Raw genomic sequence first — 25,456 nt, 5'->3', positions numbered from 1 at the left:
CATGGCTGTATGCGCGAGTAGTTGAAGAATATAAAAATGGCCTTTTTTTGAAATTCAACCCTCCTTCAATTATTTTTATTTATTTCAATAAGATTCGATCTAAAAAAAAAACAACCCTCCTTTAATTATTAATTTCAATAAGATTTGATTTAAAAAAACTACAATTATTTTTATTTTATATAATCCAACGAAGATAATGTCTTCATTTTAATAAAATCATGATCTATTTCGAGTAAAGTATTATTTCACCTACATTAGATAGAATCTTTTATTAAATTGTTTCATTTTATTTTTTGACTTGTAAAAGGATATGTTACTCTTGGTATTGTTTCTTGAGAGTTTGAGAAGGTTTATATCAATAAAGTAAAAAGGTTTTCCATTATTTTGTTACTTATTGAAGAAAGTTCATTGTATACAAATTACCTTTTTCCAACAAAACATGTGTAATGTTTTTCTAAATAACTTTGAAATGATATTTTATCTATAGATAGCTAAACATGCTTTTATATTTAGAATGAATATGTGCAAGATTTAACTTAATATATATCACATATTCATCCGCTGATGTGACTTTAAATATTATGAGTTTATTTGTCTTGTTGAATGATTATCTATGTGATGCACATTCTGTGTGTTGTAATTTGACTCATTTCAAATTGTCTCTTTTTCTTCGTTAATTATAAATAATTAAATACATTTACGATAAACGTAAAACAAAGTTTTACGCTTTATAATTTAAGTCCCTTGAGCAATTATATTCAATAATAGATAGTTTTACTGGCATAGTCAATTGCATCGATAAAATATATACGACAAAAAAAATTATCAATCTATAAGTTTTCGTAATAAATTGTTGAAGTAATAAAAATACATAATGGTGTGATGGATTTTATACAACTTTCCAACATCTATAAGCAATTAAGCATCCAATGCTCGTTTTAATTTATGTGGTTAAGAACATTATTGTGCTTAATTTTTTTATTTTATTTTTGAATGACAAACTAAGAGGTTGTTTGGCAGGATCTTAATTTTTAAGATCTGATTTTTTAAGAGATCTGGATCTTTAAGAGGATCTGAACTTTTAAGATCTGAATTTTTAACATGCTGTTTGGTTGAAACCACTTAATTGTTGTGCTGAATTAAAAAATGATCATTTTACCCTTCTGTATTACTTTTTGTTGAATTCAATATTTTTTGTTTATAAAATAACGAACTAACTTCTTGAATTATAATAATAAATATATACAAACAACATATAAAATGCAAATTAAACTTAAATCAAAATTAATCTATCAACTATAGCAATCAAAATTGCTTTGTTTTGGATAACATTGCAATAACAAAATAGAATCACATTACTATAAACACCCTCTTAAACAACCTTACAAAAATAACTTGAGCTATATGCTTATATCAATCACATTACATGTATATAACCATGTTTTTGTGTGTTCCAGATGAGTGATATCCCCATAACCTTCAAATATACACCAGGGACAAAAATGTCAATGAAGATTCATAATAGGTTTCACTCTACACTAGCTTCTAACTTAAAATACTGGAGAACTAATCAAGTTTATGAGGAAAAATAATGATCAAACTGCAAACAAACACAAATGTACCTGTAATAAATAATAGAGTTGACTTCAAATCTTCAATACATCCAATGAAAAAAGATCAATACCGAAAAGTGCATACTTATAAAAAACATAAAAGCCCAGCAACAAGAGCCAACCGAGAACCATTATTTGATGCACAAATAGGTTTCAGAAATAAACTCTAGAAATCGATTTCAGAAATTGGTTTAAGAAATTAACCCTATAATCGATTTTAGATACATAAATAGGTTTCAGAGAGCTATTACTTGATTTTGCTGTCAACGAGTTTGAGGGGAGTGGAGGGCGGCGCAGGCTGGTGGAGGTGGAGGCGGTGATCGGCCGGTGGCTAAAGCATAGCGGAGGGTGGCTGGTCGTCGAAGATGGTTGGGAGGGAGAAAGAAATCGCATCGTGAAATAGAATAGGGAGAAGAGGGAATATGTTTTTGGGCAAAACCGAAAACACGCGTGCTTTCTTTTTTTCAGATACAACCTGAGGTCTGAGAAATTAAGAGGCTTTTTTTAATTTAAGAGACATATAATAAGAGGCTACCAAACACATCATATCTGAATTTTTAAGAGATTGCCTCTTAATTTTTCAATTAAAAGGTAAACAAACGACCCCTAACTAATCTATTCTTAAATAACCATCTATGTCTCCACCGAGACTTGAACCTCTGACCTCTCAAATGAAATGGTCACTCCATACCGCTGGACCATTGGCCCTTTGGTTATTGTGCTTAAATAGTCTAGTTTACAAATTAGATTGTGGTATTATAAGTGAAAGTGGTATACCTAATGTGTTGAAATAGATATCCAATCTAATGTACTCTTACACACATGTGATTCTAACTTTAGTGTCTATATTTTAACATGCGTATACTTCCGCAATGGGTAAAGATTGTTATAATATGATAAGATGGACAATTGTATTTCAAAGAGACTTACATGAAAAAAATGACATGACTTTTTAGTAATTATATCTTTAAACAATACAAAACAAACATTCATATATGAACATATTTAATTAAATATTATCCACATTATAATTAAAATCATTTGTTCTAGTCGTTACAATAGTAATTTGGAATAAAAATAGAAACTCCTTTTATCAAAATCAATTATCAAAAATTACATTGATGTTATTGACAACAAAAAAAATGATAAAAACCAATATCATATGTAACTAATAGCATAAAATACATGTTGAATAATATTTTATTGTACATAAAAATAGATTGCCTTAACATAAAAAAGAAATGCAACATAAACATACATTTTAACAAAGTTAATTGCTCCAACTATAAATAGCTTGAAGGTTGGTTGATCTACCAAAAGTTCATGAAAAGTAATTATCAATCTCACTTCCTCTAATGAAAAGATCTATAAAACATAAACTTTAAAAAATGATTTCATGTTACCTTTTCACACATATAGCCAACTTTGAAGCTTGGTTAATATCTAAAACTTTACATGCACTTAATTTGATTTTACTTGCATTTAAATTTGGAAAAATTGCAATTGCTCTTTTGTATCTGTAACGTCCCAAAATTCCAGACTAAAAATTTCTTTTAATAAAGTATCACTTAAAGTAAAATCATCATTTCAAAGCATAAACAGAGTATTAGTTTTCAAAACACATGTTCATTATCAGAGTAAAACATTCCCAGGCTGACTGATATATGGTGTGTGTCATGCAATCATCCTGAGCTCCATCATCCGCTACCGGAAGTACCTGAAACCAAAACTGAAAGTTGTAAGCATGAAGCTTATTGAGTTCCCCAGATACCTCATACCATACAAACCATTCATAGCCAAGAGCTATACATAACCAACTTATCCATAATCAAATAAGGTGCTATGTGCCAAACATAGTCTTGCCATTATGCCACGGGCCGCGCGTAGTCTTCTTGGTCAAGCCTGGGCCGCTCCCTGGGTCTTACAGACAAGTGCCAAGGGCCACCCCCTGGTCTTACAGACATGTGCCAAGGGCCACCCCCTGGTCTTTTATGCAAGTATCACAAAGACAACCGTACATACTACTCTACTTAGCTAAACAACATACAGTGTGCCAGAAGCCACCTCCTGGTTTTTCATATATAATAGCATACAATGCGCCAGGAGCCACCTCCTGGTCTTTCATACATATTGCCTAGGGCTAACCCCCGAGTCTTCCTGTCATCCATAATAACATACTGTGTGCCAGGAGCCACCCCCTGGTCTTTCATGCATATTGCCTAGGGCTAACCCCCGGGTCTTCCTATCATACATAATAACATACTATGTGCCAGGAGCCACCCCCTGGTCTTTCATGCATATTGCCTAGGGCTAACCCCCGGGTCTTCCTATCATACATAATAACACACTGTGTGCCAGGAGCCACCCCCTGGTCTTTCATGCATATTCTAAATGGCCTGACATTGGTGCCTTAGATCCATACAAACAGTGAGGAGACTCACCTCGCACTGCTGAACTCTGCTGATAATCCTCTGGCTGCTGACCGACAACTCTCTGAACTCCTGCTCCACTAGCTCCCCGAGCTACCAATATCAATACAACACTTAGTCTAACTATCCCCCGAAAGTCAACTAAGTCAACTCAGGTCGAAGTCAGAGTCCTGGTCAAAGTCAACCTTCCAGGTCAACCCTACTCGTCGAGTCACCCTACTGACTCGCCAAGTTCATAATTCCAGAGTTCTTCCACTCGCGACTCTACTCGCCGAGTCAGTCCATGACTCGCCGAGTCTACCGATTTCCGAGTCCTGACCTGTCCAACTCACCGAGTCTCTAATCGACTCACTGATTCGAGTCTAAACTCGAAGGGTTTGGGGTTTCACGACTTGACTCGCCGAGTCCAAGAACAGACTCGCCGAGTCCAAGACAATCTTCATCCAACTCGCCGAGTTCATACCCAACTTCATCCGACTCGACGAGCTGTTCATCCCACTCGTTGAGTTCCTCCTCATCTTCAAGCTACTCGCCGAGTCCACTCAAAGGACTCGCCGAGTCCATCCGATCCTTCATACATGCAGAGGACTTTTGAGTCATGCAGGGACTCAAATCTATAGATCTACCCTTCCCAAGCCTATTCCTCACGTAAAGTTGCAAACTTTACGTGTAGAGAAGGAGATCTAAGCAAAATACACCATAAACTAGGGTTTAAGGCCAAGGGGCTTCAACATTGACTCAAGGGCTGATACTTTATGCTTCTCTAGTCCATAACACACTTGGATCTGAAGTAGCAACTCCAGATCCGGCTTCTAAGTCAAATGGGTGTCAAATCATGTCTTAAGAGCCCCAAATCTCACAACCATGGAAGACCTAAAGGAGAGAGGGACGACTTATTACCTTCAATATCTCAGAAATTCTCCACAAACTCCAGATCTATAGTCCCTTCTTGCTCCTCCAAGTTCCTTCTTCCTTCTCCAAGCTTTAATGCACCTTCCAAGGCAACAAATGGCTCAATCAAAGGTTATGACGGCTAGGGTTTGGTATCCAGGGCTGAAGAGGCAGTAAGGGAACCCTAAGAAGAAGATTAAGACGTTTATATAGGCTCCAAGTCCCGGATTTAGGGTTTTCCACGCACAGACCAGACTCGTCGAGTCACCTTGGCCTACTCGCCGAGTCGGTCACTTACTCCTCGACCCGGATCCCGCTCGGACTCGCCGAGTCGACCCCTAAACTTAGGGTTTTCTTTCCTTTCTTGGCCTTCAAAACTTTGGGTGTTACAGTATCCATAGAACCACTCACACAACTCTTCAAACCCTACCAATATAATCTATTATTTTGTGTTGATAAACATGCACTATGCAAACTATAATGCTCTTCTACATGTTAAATATTTCATTTAACTTGTCAATTAAACATTACGATTTCAATAGTTTTGGAAGCAACAAATCATAACATTTTAATTAATCAATAAATTAAATTGTATAAGTTGAATAGTCTTGGGGGTTTCAAATAGATGAGATTCAAGAAAAAATATTTGTTTTATATATATATATATATATATATATATATATATATATATATATATATATATATATATATATATATATATAATCAAGGTTGGCCTAAATATATTTGGAGCCCGACTGCCCGAGACATAAACAAAAAAAGCCCCCTTAAACTTACATAATTTGAGGAAAAAAAATTATAACTAGCTAACAATTTTATAAAGACGACAAGTTATTGTTATTATATAAAATAGATGTATATAGAAAATGTGTTTCAAAATATTTAAGTTAATTTAACAAAAAAAAAATAATAACAAAAAGAACTTGATCACACTAAGATTTGAACCTATACCATATACCATATTGCCAGGGGGAGAAACAGAAAGTAACCAACCACAGAATGAATGTTTAGGCTTCTGTTAAATAATTAAGTTATTAATAAACAAAGGAAAACTTATCAGCAAAAATGAAATTGATGATGACACAAAGATTTGAACTCCAGTCGATTATAACACAAACCAAACAAGCCAAGTAAGCTGAAAGTTGATTTCATTTATTTTAAGCATATACTACAACATATATATAAACTATATATACACAGAGTTAGGGCCCAATCAATTACGGACCCTGGGCTAAGTTTGCCCCACCTATTGGGTCGGGCCTGCACACGATGAATCCGCTTGTTCCATCTTTTGATAGTTTCTTTGATAGGAAAACAGACTTTGGAGCCTTTTATATATATATATATATATATATATATATATATATATATATATATATATATATATATATATATATATATATATATATATATATATATATATATATATATAAACCAACCCTAATTCTATGGTGTTTTTATAGGTTTTTTAGTTAAAAGAATGCAAGTTTGGAATGAAAATAACGGGTTGGATACTTTGACATGTAATGGGCCATAAGCCCATAATCACAACTATGTTCCAATGGGGCAAAAAATAATATTTGTGATGACATTTAATGGGTTATAATCCTAAATCATATTTGGGTTGATATTTCGTTTTGATTTAGAAAATATTACGTCGAGGATGAGATGGTCTTATTAAAAAAAAAAAAAAGAAGATAAAAGCTTAAAAAAAGATTGGTGTAAAAAAAATGTCAAAAACGCAAATGCATGCATTTGATGAGATGGTCTTATTAAAAAAAAAAGCTTAAGAAAGATTGATGTAAAAAAATGACAAAAACGCAAATGCATGCATTTGCAAATGCGGTAGATATTGGCAAAAAGTAATCATCAAACGACAATTATTCAACACCAAATCATTATAAAATAACTCTTTTTGACCTAAAAAGGCAATAAACGATAACTTATACTAAATCTATACGTTAATTGATGCCATAGGACAAAACTTGGAATTTACTTTTATTGAATTATAAATTCATGAAAGCTATTCTTTGAATTCTTATACCTTGTAGATTTGTACCTCAATAGTAAATTATTTCAACTTCTATATATATATATATATATATATATATATATATATATATATATATATATATATATATATATATATATATATATATATATATATTTTCAAATTTTACATACCCGAAAGTCAAACCCAAGTTGGCCAAAATAGTATTTCCATGTCAATGTGTCATTGTTCATTATAAAAACCATAAGATTGGTGCGAGGGTTATTCAAATAAAGAACACGCAAGAATTAACATGGTTTACATGATCAAAGTAGTTCAAAGAACATATGTCACATGCATTACTAAATACTAATCACCACATGCTATCTTATTATGTACATGTACATGCCCTTATCCTATTCACACAAAACTGATAGATACATAAACGTATCCGAAATTTCAGTTTTTTAGTCATATACATGACTCTCAAAGCTCAAACTTCTTAACCTTACACCATTTTCATCTTTCTCTTCAAACCTTCAACTAGATCATCATTCCATTGATAAATGTGCTTAGTTTAACATGTTATGATCACTGCTTTTATCACCTGCATTGCTTCTTTTTGTGATTAGGGTTAGTGGGTATTCAATATTCATCACATTTTCATGAAATTTTTTTATAAATCTAATAACTGGTTACGTTAATAAGATGTAATACCTTTTGCGTTTAGTCTTCAAGACTGTAGAAGAAGAAGGATTGCTATGCCAATTTCGCTTCCTTTGATTAATAAACCAATTGTTTATCTGCTTCAATTGTAACCCCGTTTCCTGTACCAATCTTGCCTTATCTTCTTCCTGTAAATTGCAAACGCGTCAAAAAAAAAGTCAACAATTTTGACTCGAAATAGTCAAAATGATGGTGTATTAATGGCGAATTTGGAAGACTCACGGTGGGGTATGGCCATTTGGCATGTGATTGCCACCATGATTTTAACACAGACGTGGTGTCGCCGGGAAGTTTTCCTGCTCTTCTTTTGCGTAAAATTTCCTCCCTAATATCCACAATCTTCTCCTTGTAACCCTAATATTTACCAATTATATATAAAACATACAGTTTATAACCGTGAGAAACACGGTTATAAAATTAATTAATTTTTCATATTAAAAAATTAAAATTATTAATCAATTATTTTAAATAAATTATTAATTAAGAGATATTTTTTTATTATATAAAATTATAATTGTAGATTTTAATAAATACTTGAAGTTATATCACCTTATAATCTGTATTAATTTTATTTTGTTTTTCAATCTAATGCTATGAATTTAATATAATTAGAGTGAAAACTTTAAAATTTAAAATTTAAAATGGATAATCAATTATTAATTAGTGTAATTATAGTGGAAATTTAAAATTTGAAATTTAAATTGTATAATTAATAGGTTGACAAATGACATAATTGGTGATATATAACATTAATGAGAAACTCTAATTATATGACACTTGTCGATAGGAGATTAAATATATTCTTTTATTAGAATAGGGATTATGAGTTATATTGGTTTTAATAAGATCTTGTTATCTTTATTTTAATAATAGTACTTTTGTAAATAAAAAGTTAAAATTATAATTGAAATCATGCATGAAATAAAGTTGAAATTATATATTGTATTTACATAAAATATAAAAAGTTATGTGAACATTCATTTCTTTCATTACTAAAGAACAACCAAACATGATAATTCGTCGACATATGAAGTGGTTAAATTTTATAAACTCGTTTTAATTTACTTTTTTCTTCCATTTATGAGGTGGTATGTACTTGTTTTAATTTATTTTTTTCCTTCCATTTCCTTTAGGGTGCCCTTATTTTTTTCAAATATTGTTTTAACATCCTTTTATCTATTTATCTATAGAGCACCTCATCAAAACAACACTTAGAGCGTCAATAATAGAAACTCATTGCCATTGGTGAGTGTCTTTTTTTTTGGGTTAAAAAAGCTATAAAGAAGAGCTTTTTTGTCCCCAAAACTTATTTACGTTACTTGTAAAATTACAAGATCTAAGCTCTTACATGGAGCCCTTTCACAAGTATAATAATTTTTAATTCATTTGTATATCTTTTCTATAGGACCCATAAAAAAGCTTTATAAAAAAGTTTTTCTATAGTGGATATATTAAGTTTTTCCATTTCTTGAGTTGGTACTAAATATCTTGTTAATGGAAAAACTTCCCAATTGTAGTTGTTTATTGAGAGAAAGAAAAAGAAACAATAATATTTTTCCCTAACATGTTTATTTTTCGAGTTTTTCTTTAATTTGTTATGTTCATCAAATCAAAATGTAGTTTATTAGTTAAATAAACAGATATTTTTTCGGCTAACAAGTAGTTTTGTAAGCCGATCTTTACATGTTCCCTAACATGTTTATTTTTTTCTTTAATTTGTTATGATCGTCAAATCAAAATGTAGTTTATCAGGTAAATAAACAATTATTTTTTCAAACATCAGCTAGTTTTTCAGTTAAATTTTACCTGTTTGAGCTCGTGCTTAAGCTCTTGCCTTACACGCTCCATTAACGATCTCTCACTCTCAGTTGGAACTAGAGGCCCGAATCCCATGCTATCATGTCCATCAAAACTCCCATCAAATAAATTTGCATTATCACTTTCATCCACTTGATCTTCATCATCATCTGACATTGTTGCACCTGTACCTTCTCCAGGTGACACTCCTTTTCAACAACCAAAAATAATAATTAATAAACTTTTCATAACATAAAATACAACCAAAAAAACAAACCTGTTAAGCTTTGTAACGATTGTTCAATCTCCCAACACGCCATTACTGCTTCCATTGCATGAACACGAACGTGTTGTTGTAATTGTTCTTTGAAAGAACAAAGTAACAGAACATAATGAGTCTGCGTTTCATGTTTCCAACACCAGATCATAATACAATCAGTTTAAGATTTTAAGATTATAAGATTATAAGATTAAGAAGAAAGATGCATACCATGAATTGATCAAGTTCTTTATCATCACCAAGATTACTCTGTCCTTCAAAACCCGAATACTTTGATACAACATGCTGTGATTGTGCTAACTGTGCATCGATTCTGGGTAATTGGTCAACGGGAGTTGCGATTCTCAAACAAGCGACATGAGCTGATAATAATTGTTCATACAGCGGATGTGATAATACTTCTGCTTTGTATCTCGCATTTTGCCAGTTAACGTCGCCACCTCCGTCTTCACTCTCCCCAAGCTCGCCTCCGCCATTGTTATCGACCTGTAAATATCGTTGAAGGTATCATATTGGCTGTGTTTTGAATAACCCAATTGGGAATTAAACCAATTGGTGTTGGTGGATGTTAAAACAGAGCATTTGTGGTTATAAAGATGGTTTGAAGTAGTTGGAAAATTGGGTAGATCTTTCTTTTTACGATGAAAACTGAAAATTGAAAAGTCGGAGGTTTCAATCTAACCTGACTGTTGACGATGTTTCTGGATTGATTGTTGTTTAAATCAGGAGAATCATGAGATGACATAGCGGCGATAATCGAATCATTGGAGACTTGGGTAACGATGTCGTCTCCTCCAACATCACTAACGTTTCTTTGCAGCATCGATCTCGATAGCCACTGGTTATTATTCCCACCTTGTTGATGATGGTGATGATGATGAAGATGCTGTGAAGACGTTGACACTGGCGAATCCGAATTATTGTTGGTTTGCAAGTTGAGGAAATTATTACTCCCGTCGGTAGCCCCACCAGCGTACTGACCTTGTTGCCGGAGAATCGCGCTATTGAGCCAATGGTCTTTTCCGGCGGAACGTGAAGAAGGAGAAGAAGACTGGGCGGCGACGGCGAGGTGATGGTGGTCCGGGAGAATTGTACGAAGGACGGAATTGTTGTCGGTGTCGGAGAAATGTTGCTGTAGAGCCATCTGTTGTTGGAGATGATTAGGATGAAACGCCATTAAAGAAGTCCGCCGGCGATGATAGGGTAGTGGCCAGTGGGTGAAAATTTGACGACGGCGGAGGTGTTGAATCAGGCTTTAGCTTTTAGCTTCTACAGACGATGAATGGAGAGAAAAAGGCTACATATGAAGACGATGAACAGGTTTTTATAGCTTAGAGACTAGAGAGAGTTAATAGAATAGATACAGTGTAGAGAGTAGAGAGTGGACAGTTGTAGGAAGGAAGATAGAGGAGTGAAAACAAGAAAGTGACATTGTTGGAAAAACGGAAAAAGTAAAGAAAAGGAAAACTACTCCCATCATTCATTTACATAATTATATTAATTTTAGGTAAAATGATATTGATTAAAGAAGATTATATAACTCTAATGTATGCAAGTATAGTAAAATTTTGATCATAACACATAAAATATAATTAATCTTCACTCAATAAGCACTTTTAAATACTATAATGGTGATCTTAAATCTAGATCAGTCGGTTGACAAGTTAACAAATAAATTAATTTGGATAATACTTATATGAAAGAAGAATATTTTCGGCCCATTAACCTAATGCATGTAGATAATAGGCCATGTATATTTGTTAGCATAAATACAATCACTTTTATTTATGTCGATATGAAACATCTAACCAAATAAAATTATACTCTTTCACTATTGTCCAAAATACCTATCAAGTTCGATACAAACCTGGACCACCATGGAAAACGTATGTTTCATACTTGTCTACTAATGGGTATGTGTGTAGCTTTGAATCTGAATGTTAAAGGCGTGAGGGTGTATATAAGAGAAGGTGTCCACACATTAAGACAAGCTCGATTAGACAGAGCTTGGGCGTATATGTATGTCGGATGTTGGATCCATCGTTAGCTCGTTTCAAAAAAGTTTGTATACCTATTAAATATGTATCAAAGTTCATTCCCTAGACATTGTGAACTACAATGAATTCTTCATCATGTAAACATGAAATCCAATTCAGCATCATATACCATATTTGCAATGCCCTTTTGACACAACCCACTTTTAGGAATAAGTTTTGATTCCAATAGCCCTTTCATTTATCAACATCCTTTTGCATGTCTTCAAACATCTATAATGGTATTGTGCTTTGCAAAACCACCACAATCGCATTTAACTTCGCGGTTAATCATGAGACACAAATTATGCAATAGCATCGTTTGATGCTAAATTGAAGTTCGTAAACACAAACGTTGCAAACCGCCCCAATAAACTTTCGATAAACAAACTTTGTAGTAAACAATGGTTTCAAAAACCTAACTTTGTAACAAATCACATTACAAAAGGCTTCACTAAAAATGAACAACTTGGTAACAAATTAAAACCCAACTCATATTTTAGAAATTAACAATTCAGTAAACAAAGATTATAGTAAACACATAGTCCAACATATTTTAGAAAACCAACACGATAGAATCATCACCGATTTTAGAAAACTAACAATGATTTCATAAAACCAAGAAAATGGAAGTTTTTATGCGGCATGTGATAGGAAGCCCGTGGCGTGGATGGTGGTGTCGACTATGGCGTGGATGATAACATGGGGGTAGTCTGACGATGGAGCAACAAAGGATCAAGTTTTGTCTTTGGTGATGAGTATCACAGGCAAGAATGAAAGGCATGTTTTTTAGGGTTCAAAAGGAAACATTTTTTGTTACCTTTACAGACCTTAAAAGTGATTTTTCAAGCCATCTAAGAAAAGAGGACGTGTAAAAGTTTTGACATATGTGGTCTTCTAAAAAACAAAAAGTCTTCAAGTAAAACGTTTGTTTACTTGCAATCAAAATAGACAAATAAGATATACGAAAAAGATAATAATAATAAATAAATAAATAAATAAAATAAAAATTAAAAACTTTAGTGATGGCCTACATCTTTTACTCCAAATCAAGGTACTAAAAGTCGCTAGGGGTACTAAGTTGGTCGACTAGCGACTACAAAGCAGTTGACGACTAGTCGGAAACCCTAAATTATGTTAAATTAAAAAATGACTAATATCATAAGAAAGTTGTTAAATACCACAAATATTATAAGAAAATAGGTTAATATGATTAATACAATATCAATTTTTCTTTAAATACTTTCTGTTGAGATATACCTTTTTCTACTTGTTAAAATCCATTGGGTTCTATAGTTTTACTCATTGTCTAGGTATGAATTAATCTTCAGATGTCTTTTAGCGGTTGTGTACCGCCTAAAGACTAATCGAAGATCAAACTGGGACTATTCAAGATTTTTACAACGATGCCCTAAATGAATATAAAATTTCAAATCATCCCTTTCATTTTACATTAATCTCTTTTATTATTACACCATTTTCATTTCCAGTAGCGAAAATGCGGAAACTATATCATTGGCTTGATTTATAGGCATGGTTATGAAGCAACACTTTCATAAACCGATAGAAGTGTTGACGAATTGACGAGTTTCTAGATAGCTCTATTTAAACCATATATTGCTCTCAAAATTTTCATATTTAATCTTTTAGCCGGATAATTATTTGTTTCATTTGTCTTTAATTTAACATTCAATTTTGTCCTTGCGTAGATACGGTTTATAATTTCATCTTTACTATTTGGAATTCAATTTTGGTGTGCTCATTGGTATGACAATATTCAAGATTATGTAGGGTTTGGTTGAATTTGTAAAAGAGAAATTAAATATGTATTTATTTTCTTCTTATTTGTCTTCTTACCCATTTAAAGTGACAGTTGTCTTAATATATTAATAATTTAATTAAAATGAGGCATTTGTCATCCTTTTATATGGGTAGGAATATAATTAGAAATAAAAGATAGAATGATATTTAATTTTTTTTTATAGTGTGGAGTACAATTAATTCGGTTTGTAAATCTAATTTATAGATTGAGAGTGTAGTGGTTGATTATTGTAATATCAATTGTGGAGTTTTGGTTTTTTATCAATTCAGTTACGCCTTGTTTTTGAGTTTTTTTTGTAAATTCTTTAAGGAAAGAGAATAAAAATTTTAACAGAAAGAAAGGAAGGTGAAAGAAAATATTCATTATTCTGTGTTCCTGAGTTCGAAGAAAATGAAAGAAAAATTTTTAGTTTTTATGTTCCCGAGTTAGGAGGAAAAAGAAAATAAAATTTAAAATTTTTCTTTCCCTCACTTTCTTCCCAAATCCGTTTAATTTGGGAGGAAAATTTGGAAGGAAAATATGACTCCAAAATTCTTCCTCTCCCCTCACTTTCCTCCTATTAATGAAACTCGGGAGCACGATTTTCTTTCGACACCCCTCACTTTCGCTCCGTATCCTCTCATTTCTCTCCTTAAATGGAACTCGAGAACAAGGCGTAATTACTTATTAGGTGTTGCTTAAATTATTAACTTTATTTTTGGATTTTGGTCAATATGATTTGTAGGAGATCTAAGTGAATTTAGAATATTTTTCTAAATAATGGCAAATTGTAAGTTCCCTTGTTTCGGTTTTTTTATTATTATTTTGAAAATTACGAGTTAAAAATTTTTGAATTGTGAATTGAGAATTGCAGATTCACAATGCAAACCTTTTTTAATCTAAAATATCAAATCATAATTATTTAATTGTTCTAAAAATGGAAAATTAATTATCAAAATTATGTGCATTATATGTTCGAAAAAAAAATCATATTTACATAACAAAATACCAAATATAATTAATAGATAGATATAAAAAAGTAGCAATTTAATGTCCATAGACGAACTATTTATGCCTACCTATGAACAGAGTACTCATAAGTCATAAATAAAGAGTAGTTGGGTATGTAAGAATGACAGTTAAAGTTTGTTATTTTGTAGACCGAGAAGCGTCGTTTACATTTAGGCCAAGTTATTTAATAAAATATTTCATTGCATGCTACTTTCGGATTTTATTTAAATAAAACAACTACACCAAAACCAAATATTGTATTCACCTACGTACTTGAAACAAAATAACATATCATAAATGTCAAGAGGACCTTCAGTTTATGTTGTATAACACATAAATTAAGGATATTTATCATAATGACTAAAAAAGTAACCATTTTTTCTATAAAATTCTTAAACGATGAAGTTCAAAAATATGAATTTTCGAATTCCTTTGATTTTTTCAAACTCTATTATTGTGATTCTCCATTTAAAGTTATATGATTTGTTTACCAAAAGTCATCCACTTTGCAGATCTTCTTCAAAACTTCTTTTTGTATTCTTTGTAAATGGTATGTTATATGAAGAACATGTTATAAAAACTTGTTTGATACTACTTTTATTCAAATGTTTTGTATAATTCAAGTAAGTTTTTCTCTTATTTATTAAAGTTGAGAAATTTAAGCTATCAAAGAGCATGGTCGAATATACGTATTGCCTTTTCAAAAATGAAAAACAAGTTCAAAAATCATGTAAAAGAATATGTTTGAATATGAGAATATGAAGAACTAGTTCTTAAGTCATCTAAAGAACATGTTCCTAAATGAAAAACAAGTTCAAAAATAATCTATAGAAAATGTTAAAAAATGAAGAACAAATTCTAAAGTAATCTAAAAACATGTTTAAAAATGGAAAACAAGTTCAATATTTATGAAGGCTTAGCATGTTATTAATCTTTTGTTTCTATCAAAAAATTACTTTTTTCGTGTTTTGAGTGATCATAAAACCAAGAGAAAAGAATATGAAGTCTAAGATGTCCATCTCTATAACATAAAACTCTTAGTGATCCTTACTTCCATCAACCACATGAGTTGAAAAACTCTTAGTGATCCTCGTTTGTCATCGTACTTTGCCAAGTTGTGGTGCTGGTAGGAAATCCAATAAAAAGCTTCAAGGATTGAGGGAAACCTCCTTGAATACGATTAGGTGGTCATGATGGTTTCTCCTTTTTGAAGACATCCTGATATGCCATGGTTGTCTGAGTGGAACTTACATTGTTGCTGAAATGGCATGTGAATTTGTCTGTCAATTGCTCCTAGTTGTAGATGTTGTTGGTTGTTAGGATTTTGAACCATCTCTGCGTCAAGCCTTCTAATGTGGCTTAAAAGTGTATACACCAAAACCTTCAATCTAGCTTTAAGGATTATATGTAAAGCTAATGAGAAACACAAGTACTATGTTGCATAACTTGTATAAACACTTTATTGAAGTAAAATAACTCAAAAACTCTAATCTCTGAAAAACGATTACAGGAACCTAACATTTGTATATACTGAACAGAAAAACATATCATAATATAACTAGGATTCATGTTATCTAACAAAACTTTGCATGTAAAGATTTCTTATGGCTCAAGGAAAACTATGGAACCTTGGACAACACTCCAAGGCTTGGACAACACCCCAAGTAATAAGAATCTAATTAGAACATGCCAAAGTATCCATATACGACTCATACATTCGCTAACAATCACCCCTTGAATTTTTTAGTTGAGGGTAATTCTTGCATGCCAAGCAACAATCTCATTTTTGTGAACCTTATTCGAGCTAAGGCCTTCATATGTGGATTTGCATGTTGCTTGTCTCCCGAAATATGTTCCACTGAAACTTGCTTGTTTTCAACACGCTCTCGAATGAAGTGGAATCAACTGTGGATGTGTTTTCTTCTTCCATGAAAGACAATATTATTTGATAACATAATTGTTGATCTGTTGTCTATGCAAGTTAGCACATTTTGTTACTTCATTCCTGTCAGCTTAGCTAACAACTCCCTTAACTAAACTACCTGAAATGCAACTACAGTACCTGCCATGAACTCTGCTTCACACGAGGATAATGCTATTGTATCTTGCTTGTAGGAGCACCAAGTGATAAGTGAGTCACCAAGGTGGAAAACATGTCATGTAGTACTTCTACCATCATCTATATCGACATTATGATTGTTATCATTATAACCTAGCAAGGTTGTGACATCCCCAATTTTCATAGTCCGGAAAGACTTTTTTATTTATGTTTATTTTAAATCAAAGTGATATTTATAAATGTGGAATTTGTCTCCTAAAGAGTATTTTAGAAGAAAATGTTTTTCATTGATTACTAAAAACTTGGGATGTCATAACTGATACAAATCATAAACATAAACGTAATTATTACGAGCCTTACATTAATTTATGGTACTAATGGCCTAAACTCCTCAAATCTATTAGTGGAATCTACATTTATACCGTAACATGTGATATAAAGAAACTGAGTGGTTCAAGCTTGGGAGCATGGTGAGCACATAGGGTTATTTAACCCACAATATTTTAATTATTTATTTTTCACAATAAACAAATAATCCCGATTACCCATTCCTATTATTCTTACTCTCTAATCCTTAAACACTGGTTTTAAGAGACATACCCTAAAGGATCTCTGTGAGTAGACAATATTGTTTTGGGCAATCTGTAGCAATATGTTTCAACAAGGCAACCCTGAGGGGATAGAGTACCCAAACGAAGAACTTTCCTTTTCCTTAAAAAGTATGATCGCCAACACCTATTGGTGGCGAACCTGTTAGTGTTCCACTGAACTACCTAGAATAGTCAGTGGTTGTCACTTATATTATGTTAGATTACTAGTCCCGGTAATATAATGTGTGGCCTCTCACTATTATTTTGTTTTCTCAAAAACAATTTACTACCCGACCCGTTATTTTATCTTTCCCAAAACCCTTCACTAACCCGTGAGAATATGATAAAGTAATTTATATAATTAAAATCATATCATATTATAGCACAATTATCAAGTACAAAGATAGCAAACACATATAAAATTTAATAGATACTTCATATCTATGTGTAAGCTGAAAGTAATTATGCACCCACTGTTAAAGTGGATACCTCAGAATTTGGGCAGCGATTCGCCATAGCACCTTGATGTAACCTAGGTACGATTATTACTAAGTCTTATTATGATATTTCTCATGACTAATGGTAGTCTAGATACCTCAAAAATCCCAATGTTTACATCAAGATCTATCAAGTAAGGAATAACCAGGTAGGATCATATCGGAGGTAGGGTCCGTTCGGTATACAGACTATACTGTTTGGAAATCCTACTTTAATAAACTCACTAAATCCAACCTAGACATTATCCCCATAAGTAGATCAATTAGTATAATGACTTGGAATCACTAATTAATCTTATTTATAGGTTCACAATAACGACTATGAACGTAAATATAAGTTGTAGCTTAATTTATGGAGATTTTAGCAAAAACCGGGAAATTACGTGGGAAAAATCCCGACATGAAAGCTTCTATTTTTTCGGACCCTCGGACGCACTAGAGCCCCACTACTGACTAATGAAAACCCCTAAAATTAGACCTAAAGAAATTTGGAGGTGTTGAGAGATTTTATAAGTTTTTGTGTGGAAATGAAATGAAAAACGGAGGTATATATATATATATATATATATATATATATATATATATATATATATATATATAGGTTGCCGAGAGGCGCGCCACGCTCTCTTGTCGTGCTGGCCCCTCCCAACCGATGTCACGTGTCCGATTTCTCTTGGGCCACCTCCTATTCTTCTAGAACATGCCACATGTTGGGTTATTGTAACGCCACATGTCACAACCATATGGTGTCATGTCATCATGTCTCTTGGAGGAGATGGGCGGCCGACCATGCCACGTTGCACACTCCGGTGCTGCCACGTCATTATCTCAGTGTATTTCCCATAGATCTTTGAACAACCATAACTTCACATACGAGCTCCATTTTCAATGCTCTTTATATCTCTAGAATCCTCTCGACAAGCTCTACAACCTTCATTAAGGTCCAATCATCTAATTCTCTCTCTAACTAAAATTCAAATTTAGATCGGTTTAGACTGTTAAAGTTCGTGCAAAATTCATAACTCCTTCATACAAACTCCGTTCTCAACTGTTTTTTTATCGACGGGTTCATATTCACGAGATCTTCAATTCTTTTTTAGATTGTTTCACATACTCTATATGAACTTTCTCGGTTTAATGACTATTATGACTTTTGTTTAGATTATTTACGCTAATAAGCAATCTATCAAAAAGTCATTTGTTACGATACATAGAGTCATGTCAGTTTAATTGCAAAAGTTCAAAGAAGCATAACTTCTTTATACGAAGTTGGATTTCAGAGTTCTTTATATGTATAAAATCCTTGTCACATATACTATAACTTTGATTAAGATTATTTATCCTAAATAATCTTCTACAAAAATGTCTTTTTTATAGCTTAGTATATTTTTAATTGTCTAGCCCGAATATACGGGTGTTACAAGGCTCATATCTTTACTTTGTTTATATATAATCCCAAAAGGTGTTGTACCACGCAAGTAAAGAATAATTTGCTTAATAGTGTGTGCATGAGATTATCTTGGACTTTGCATGTAACAACTAACTACTCCAAATGAATATGATAAATCGGGACGAGTGTGCAAGAGATATCATAAGCAACCCACAAGTTTTTTATAATGGGTTGCTTCAACTTCAGGCTCATCTTCAGCTTTAGACAATATTAGTCCTGGCTCCATAGGACATTGAGTTGATTTACAATCTTCCATACCAGCTTCTTTTAGTATTTCATGGCATAACTCTTTTGATTTACCTTTACACAATCGTTTTCTTGCAATACTTCAATACCCATGTAGAAAGTTAGTTCACCAAGGTCCGACCATTCAAATTGCAATGCCATAAATTTCTTGAATTGGTTTATGAACTTTAGACTTGTTCCCATCACGAATAAATCATCTACATAAACCACAACAATTATATATTCTCCTTTTGAAACCTTTCTATAAACCGCATTTTCTTGCAAGCATCATTGAAAACCATATTTTTCAACGTATTATTAAGCTTCAAACTCCAAGCTCTTGGAGATTTTTGAAGACCGTATAAGGCTTTAGCCAGTTTGTAGAATTTCATTTCTTCACCTTGATTCACGAAACGTTCCGGTTGGCTAACGTACATTTCTTCTTTTAAGTCGCCATACAAGAACGTCGGTCCCTTCCCTTTGAAATCAGATGTACCTAAAAAGTGTAAACCACGAAACCGTAAGCACAAAGCTTAGTGAGTTCCCTAAAATACCACATACCATACATAACATCGGGACCCCACCCACATATCGAGGGCCGCCCACATCATGGGCCTCGCCTACTTAACGGGTCCCACCCACATAATGGGCCCCGCCTAGCATATAATGCAAAAGTCACAAAGAAACCTAACATCATACATAATATAGTGAGAAGGATCACTTTGCATACATAGTCAACAACGAACAGCTCTCACAGTTAATGAATCGGGTGCTATACACCTCCTAACAAACCATACATGGTAGACCCTTGGTCTACCTTCTAAAACTAGCCAAATGGCCACAGGTCAATCAAGTTAAAGTCAACGGTGAAAGTCAACTTCAGCGAGTCTCCATGTTAACATGTTTTCATTCCAGTCTAAAGATCAGATCTAGTCATTCCCAAGCTTCTGATGGATAAAGTTTCCAAATTTATCCATTAAGACATTCCAATAAGTCAAGATCTCTAAACCTAGGTCCTAAGACAATTAAAGGCATAAACTAATCCATTAAACACTTAGTCACCCTAGTCACAAGTCCATAACTTCCAGAAGGATTTTCTACACCCAAATCATCATAAAATTTGGTGTTGTATATACATGCATGTCCAGTGTTTGTCTCTTAACTAGGTCAAGACATGGAAGAAATGAACTCAAACTTGTGCGTGAGACCAAATACGACATAAGACCCTTAATCTAGAGCATATAACCTCCAAAGTGTAAAACTTGGATCCTGGTATGTATTTAAATTACTATTTATTCAAATTATAAGAGCAACTCGACGAGTTGGAAGCCTTAAAATCTTCGAGTAGGATCATATGGGTCACGTGATTTAAGTAACCTACTCGACGAGTTGAGAGGCCTCAACTTGACGAGTAGGCTGGTAGCGGGGAAACCCTAATTTCCAGGGTTCTGCACCCTATTTAAAGGACTTAATCTTTCCCCACCAGCCCTCATCAGCCTCCCTAAAACCCTTAATCGTATTGTGAGCTCCTTGTTGAGAAACTAGAGTTTTTGAGTGGATTTTTGTGTGTTCTTGTGCTTGGTGAAGGACTTGGAAGAACTAGAAGGTCATTGAGCTTGAGGAGAAGCACTAGATCTGGGATCTCGACCGTCTCAGGAAACTTTCTAAGGTAAAAAGTCTCAAACTTGATGATTAATATCTTAGATCTATATTAGTGTTGTTTTATGGATCTTTTTGACCCCATTGTTGGAGCATGCAAACCTTCATAGTCCTGATGCTAAGAACTCCAATTCTCAGTGTTACTTGGTCCTTAGATTCATAAAAACGGTCCTAAACCTGTTCTTGTCCAAGAAAAGATCATATCCATAGAAGTAGGTTGCTATATATCGAGATTAGGTCCATTTGAGGCATGTAAAGCGATCGAATTGTCGACTTTACAGATGTATACCATGGAAACAATGTAGATACATATTCTGGAACCTGAGATCTGAGGGAAGGGCTTAATAGACTAAAAACTTTGAGGAACTCGACGAGTTCATGGAGGAACTCAACGAGTTGGGTCGAACATTCTCGATTTTATTGAAGGAACTCGACGAGTCCACAAGGGAACATGACGAGTTGTACTGGGAAAGTCTCGTTTCTGTTGAGAAAGAGAAACTCAATGAGTTGTAGGAAAACTCGACAAGTTAGATCGCGATTTCATGATTCTGTGATTCATGGGAACTCGACGAGTTGAAGGGTAAGCTTGACGATTTGAGTCAACTCGGAGTGTTGAATTTGATTTGACTTTGACTTTGACTTGACCAGAGTTGACCCTTAAGGGTTATGAGTATGGAATGGTATCTAAGGGGTTGTTTTGGTACAAGGAGCAAGTAGAGTTAATTCCAGGCAGAGAAGTTTCAGCTATCATCCGACAGTGAGGTGAGTTTCCTCCTGGTTTGAACGGGTCGAAGGCACCAAGGTCGCCTTGTATATGTTATGTATGTTGATTAGTAGCTGAGTTTGGGCGAGGCCCGTATCTCATAGCATTATTTGAGTATGGATATAAAATTGATTGATAGATTGGTTATAATTGTTGTATGTGTGATACTTTTAAGTGTGCTTAGTAGTTGAGTGTGGGCAAGCCCCGTATCTCATAGATAGCTGAGTGTGGGCGAGGCCCGTATCTCATAGATAGTTGAGTGTGGGCGAGGCCCGTATCTCATAGTTAGTTGAGTGTGGGTGAGGCACGTATCTTATAGTTAGCAGAGTGTGAGCGAGGCACGTATCTCCTAGTTAGCCGAGTGTGGGCGGGGCCCGTATCTCCTTGAGTGTGGGTGGGGCCCGTATCTCCTAGTTGCATGATTATGTGTATGGTATGTGGTAGTTTGGGGGAAATTCACTAAGCTTCATGCTTACAGTTTTCAGTTTTGGTTTTAGGTACTTCTGGTAGCAAAGGGAAGAGCTCGGGATGATTGCATTGCACACACCACGATGTTTAGCCTGGGATGTTTACTCTGATGTGTTGATATGATACTCTGATTTGATATAATGATTTATGTTTTTAGCCGGAATGGTTTTGATAACTATGGTTTATTTTATTGGGATATTACACAAAGGATCTCAAGGATCCATAAAGTTGCGAACTTTATGGAATCTAATCCTTCAAACTTCCACAACATGGAGAAAGAGGGATAATGAGGCTAGCTCTAGAAGCATCCAGGAAAATTATTATCATTAACCGATAAAGGTTGAGGTTGAGCGCCTCTGCTTAAGCATGTAGGTTTGAGTGAAAAAAAAAGTGAGGTACATGTAAAGAAAAAAAAAAGAAAAAGAAAAGAGAGAATCACGAGAAAAGTGTGAAGAATTTTGGAGCAAGTAAAGTGAAGATCAAAAGATCAAAATTCCAAGAAATTCAAAAGTTGAAGATACCAGAAATCAAATCAACAAAGGTGGTGAGTTCAAAGAAATCAAAGATCAAATGTCAAAGAAATGAAGAATTCCAAAAGAGCTCCATAGTGGTATCATTGATTGTAATTCTAGATTATGTATGCTTAGGTTGCTCAACTAAAAATACCTTGAGGATAAGGAGGTTTTCTGAGGATGGATTCGGAGGGTTGCATAAAATGAGCATTGTTCGGAAAAAGTGGGCGAGTGTTTATGAAGATTGTGAGTATTTAAAGTATGGGGGGTACTTTAGGAATATTTTAGACACAAAAGCATGCGTTGAGGTCTTGGCATAATGGCTGAACTAGAATCGGATTGTTCTGTGTGGTGTTAGTAATTAAGAATTAAGTTTAAATTTGCTTGAGGGCAAGCAAAGCCTAAATGTGGGGTATTTTGATATTGTCATATTTATACTTATTTTTAGGCAATATTTAAGTACATTTTTATTAATAAATTGATAATATGTTAGAATAATGATACTTATGACTTTAAATTGTTATTTTCAGCCGATATAAAGGATTTTCGAAGAGAGGGACCAAAAGTGCCAAAATGGGGAACATGGGAGGTTTGAAAGACAAGAAAATAATAAATTCACGATAAACACTTAATTCACAACGTGGCGATGAAGCCCACGACGTGGCACGGGTGTTCCAGAAGATAAACATCGCGACGCAGAGGATTTCCTTGAAGGATACGGATTGCTTGAAGCCCACGACGTGGCGCATCTGGCCACGACGTGGCGCGGGTTTTTGAGGATTATATAAGTCCTCCTGATTATTACGAAAGAGAGAAGCTTTTGGCAGAAGAAAAGAGTTTCAGGAGACAATTAAGAGCGAAAGAAAGGTTCTGGAAGAGGGTTTTCAACACCAAAAGAAGTAAAGGTTTATATTTTAGTTAAATAAGAACATGTCTTTCATTATTTTTAGCTGTGTTGGTTTAATTACTATGATGAGCAGCTGAATCTAGCTACTCTTGTTTAGCTAGATGAAGCTTTAAACTTATGAATAGTTATATGCTTATGGATTAAGTTTAGTTGGTAAAAATTGCTTGTGTTTGATTCGTATAACCTAGCATGCTATTATTTGTTTATCTATTTGCTTGATTGCATGTTCTGTGTAGCTTAGTGACCATTAAACTGCATGAACCTGTTTACCTAATAATTTAGTGAACATTGAATTGTTAGAGCTAGGATTGACCAATCTTAGTTAGTAATTAGAATGAATAAAGCTTAGCTGTGCTAGAGAACGTGTATTGTGATCATAATTGCGTTTATACAACAAATCTTACATAGCATATTTACATTCATAATTAGTTCTGTGTTTAATTATATGTGAACATACATGGTTTGACATGAATTAGTTAATTATTGGTAAGTTAGAACTAAATTACTAATACAACTAAAAACCAACTTAATAATCCGTAATCATTAGCTAGCCATAAGGGAGAAGTGGATTCAAACTAAACAAGAGTGTGTTTTTATTTATTGAATTTGATTTAAATTCATCTGATCATGTAAAATCAGATAAAAACCCTTTTAAACTTGTTAATAAATTAGGTTAATTTAATAGTAAGTAAATTAATTAGAACACCGTTCCCTGTGATCGACACCCGACTTACCCAAGCTATACTGTAATCTAACTAGGTACACTGCCTATAAATGCATAGTTAGTTAAGTTTGTTAGGTTATAAATATTAAAATTAGTGAGTACTTTTGTGCACATCAAGTTTTTGGCGCCGTTGCCGGGGAACGGCTTAGTTTTTAGCTCATTTATCTGCATTAAATTAATCGATCCTTCTTGTGGAGTAAAAACCCACAAAAAGTTAATCTTTCAGCAAAATAATTTTCCTGTTATTCACAAAGTCCATGACGTGGACAGTTAAAAACTAGATTTTTTTCAATTTGAAATTAGTTTTTCTTATTATAGTTCAGTTTTACGTTTTTTTTTAGTTTAGCAAGTTGCAGGAGTTCATGACCAGAAGTTCAAACACACACTTGGTGCCACCACTTGAAGACCCCGAGTCTGCACTTCACAAGAAAAAGACGCCCTTGCCAGAATTGAAGTCAACTTTTTCTAGGAAGTCGGGAAAGAAGACAGGAGAGTCAAGTTCATCAGCAAAGCACAAGAGCAATCTTGAGCATTTGGATTATACACCCGTCCAAACTGAGTCCGAAAGCGATACCGAGCCAGAATTTGAAGAACACACGAGCGAACCCGAGAACGAGCCAAGGAACGAGATGGCAGCGATCGAGGAAATGTCCATGGGAGCTTACAAGAAGCGGATCCGAGAAGATGTGGGTCCCGGTTTAGTCCAACCCGCAATACATGCCACTGTCACATTCGAGCTGAAGGGACACATATTGACCGCACTGAAGGACATCCCATTTTTCGGGAAAGATCATGAGGATGCTTTTAAGCATCTAGATGAAGTCAACGACATTGCGGATTACTTCAATGTCCCAAATATCAACAGAAACACAACCTTGCTTAGGATGCTTCCCATCACTTTCAAAGGAGCTGCAAAGGAGTGGTTGAAAGCACTCCCACCGGGTACAATCACCACTTGGGCTCAAATGCGTGAGCAATTCCTGGACCAGTTTTGCCCGCCATCCAAGATAGCG

The 25,456-nt window shown here is 34.0% G+C and overlaps 1 protein-coding gene across 3 annotated transcripts; it reads right to left on the bottom strand.

Annotated features, from left to right (window-relative positions):
- Positions 1-7,223: 7,223 nt before the first annotated feature.
- LOC145057086 (homeobox protein knotted-1-like 2) lies at positions 7,224-11,147 on the bottom strand. Of its 3 annotated transcripts, none has more exons than XM_079004852.1 (7): positions 10,427-11,147; positions 9,955-10,230; positions 9,742-9,862; positions 9,474-9,673; positions 7,890-8,021; positions 7,659-7,795; positions 7,224-7,559 (listed from the first exon to the last, which is right to left on the bottom strand). In XM_079004852.1, the coding sequence occupies exons 1-7, from the start codon at positions 10,919-10,921 to the stop codon at positions 7,514-7,516; spliced, it is 1,407 nt and encodes a 468-aa protein (XP_078860978.1). In that variant the 5' UTR covers positions 10,922-11,147; the 3' UTR covers positions 7,224-7,513. The 3 variants fall into 3 exon arrangements, with proteins under 3 accessions (XP_078860978.1, XP_078860980.1, XP_078860979.1); XM_079004854.1 differs by having other exon boundaries at positions 7,224-7,548; XM_079004853.1 differs by having other exon boundaries at positions 7,224-7,556; positions 10,427-11,146.
- Between the last annotated feature and the right edge of the window lie 14,309 nt (positions 11,148-25,456).

This window comes from Lactuca serriola, chromosome 6 (genome assembly GCF_051521515.1).
Source record: "Lactuca serriola cultivar US96UC23 chromosome 6, Lser_US96UC23_V15, whole genome shotgun sequence".
Taxonomy (NCBI): domain Eukaryota; kingdom Viridiplantae; phylum Streptophyta; class Magnoliopsida; order Asterales; family Asteraceae; genus Lactuca; species Lactuca serriola.
Note: the sequence above shows the minus strand (reverse complement) of the source record. Positions and strands in the feature narration are given on the sequence as shown.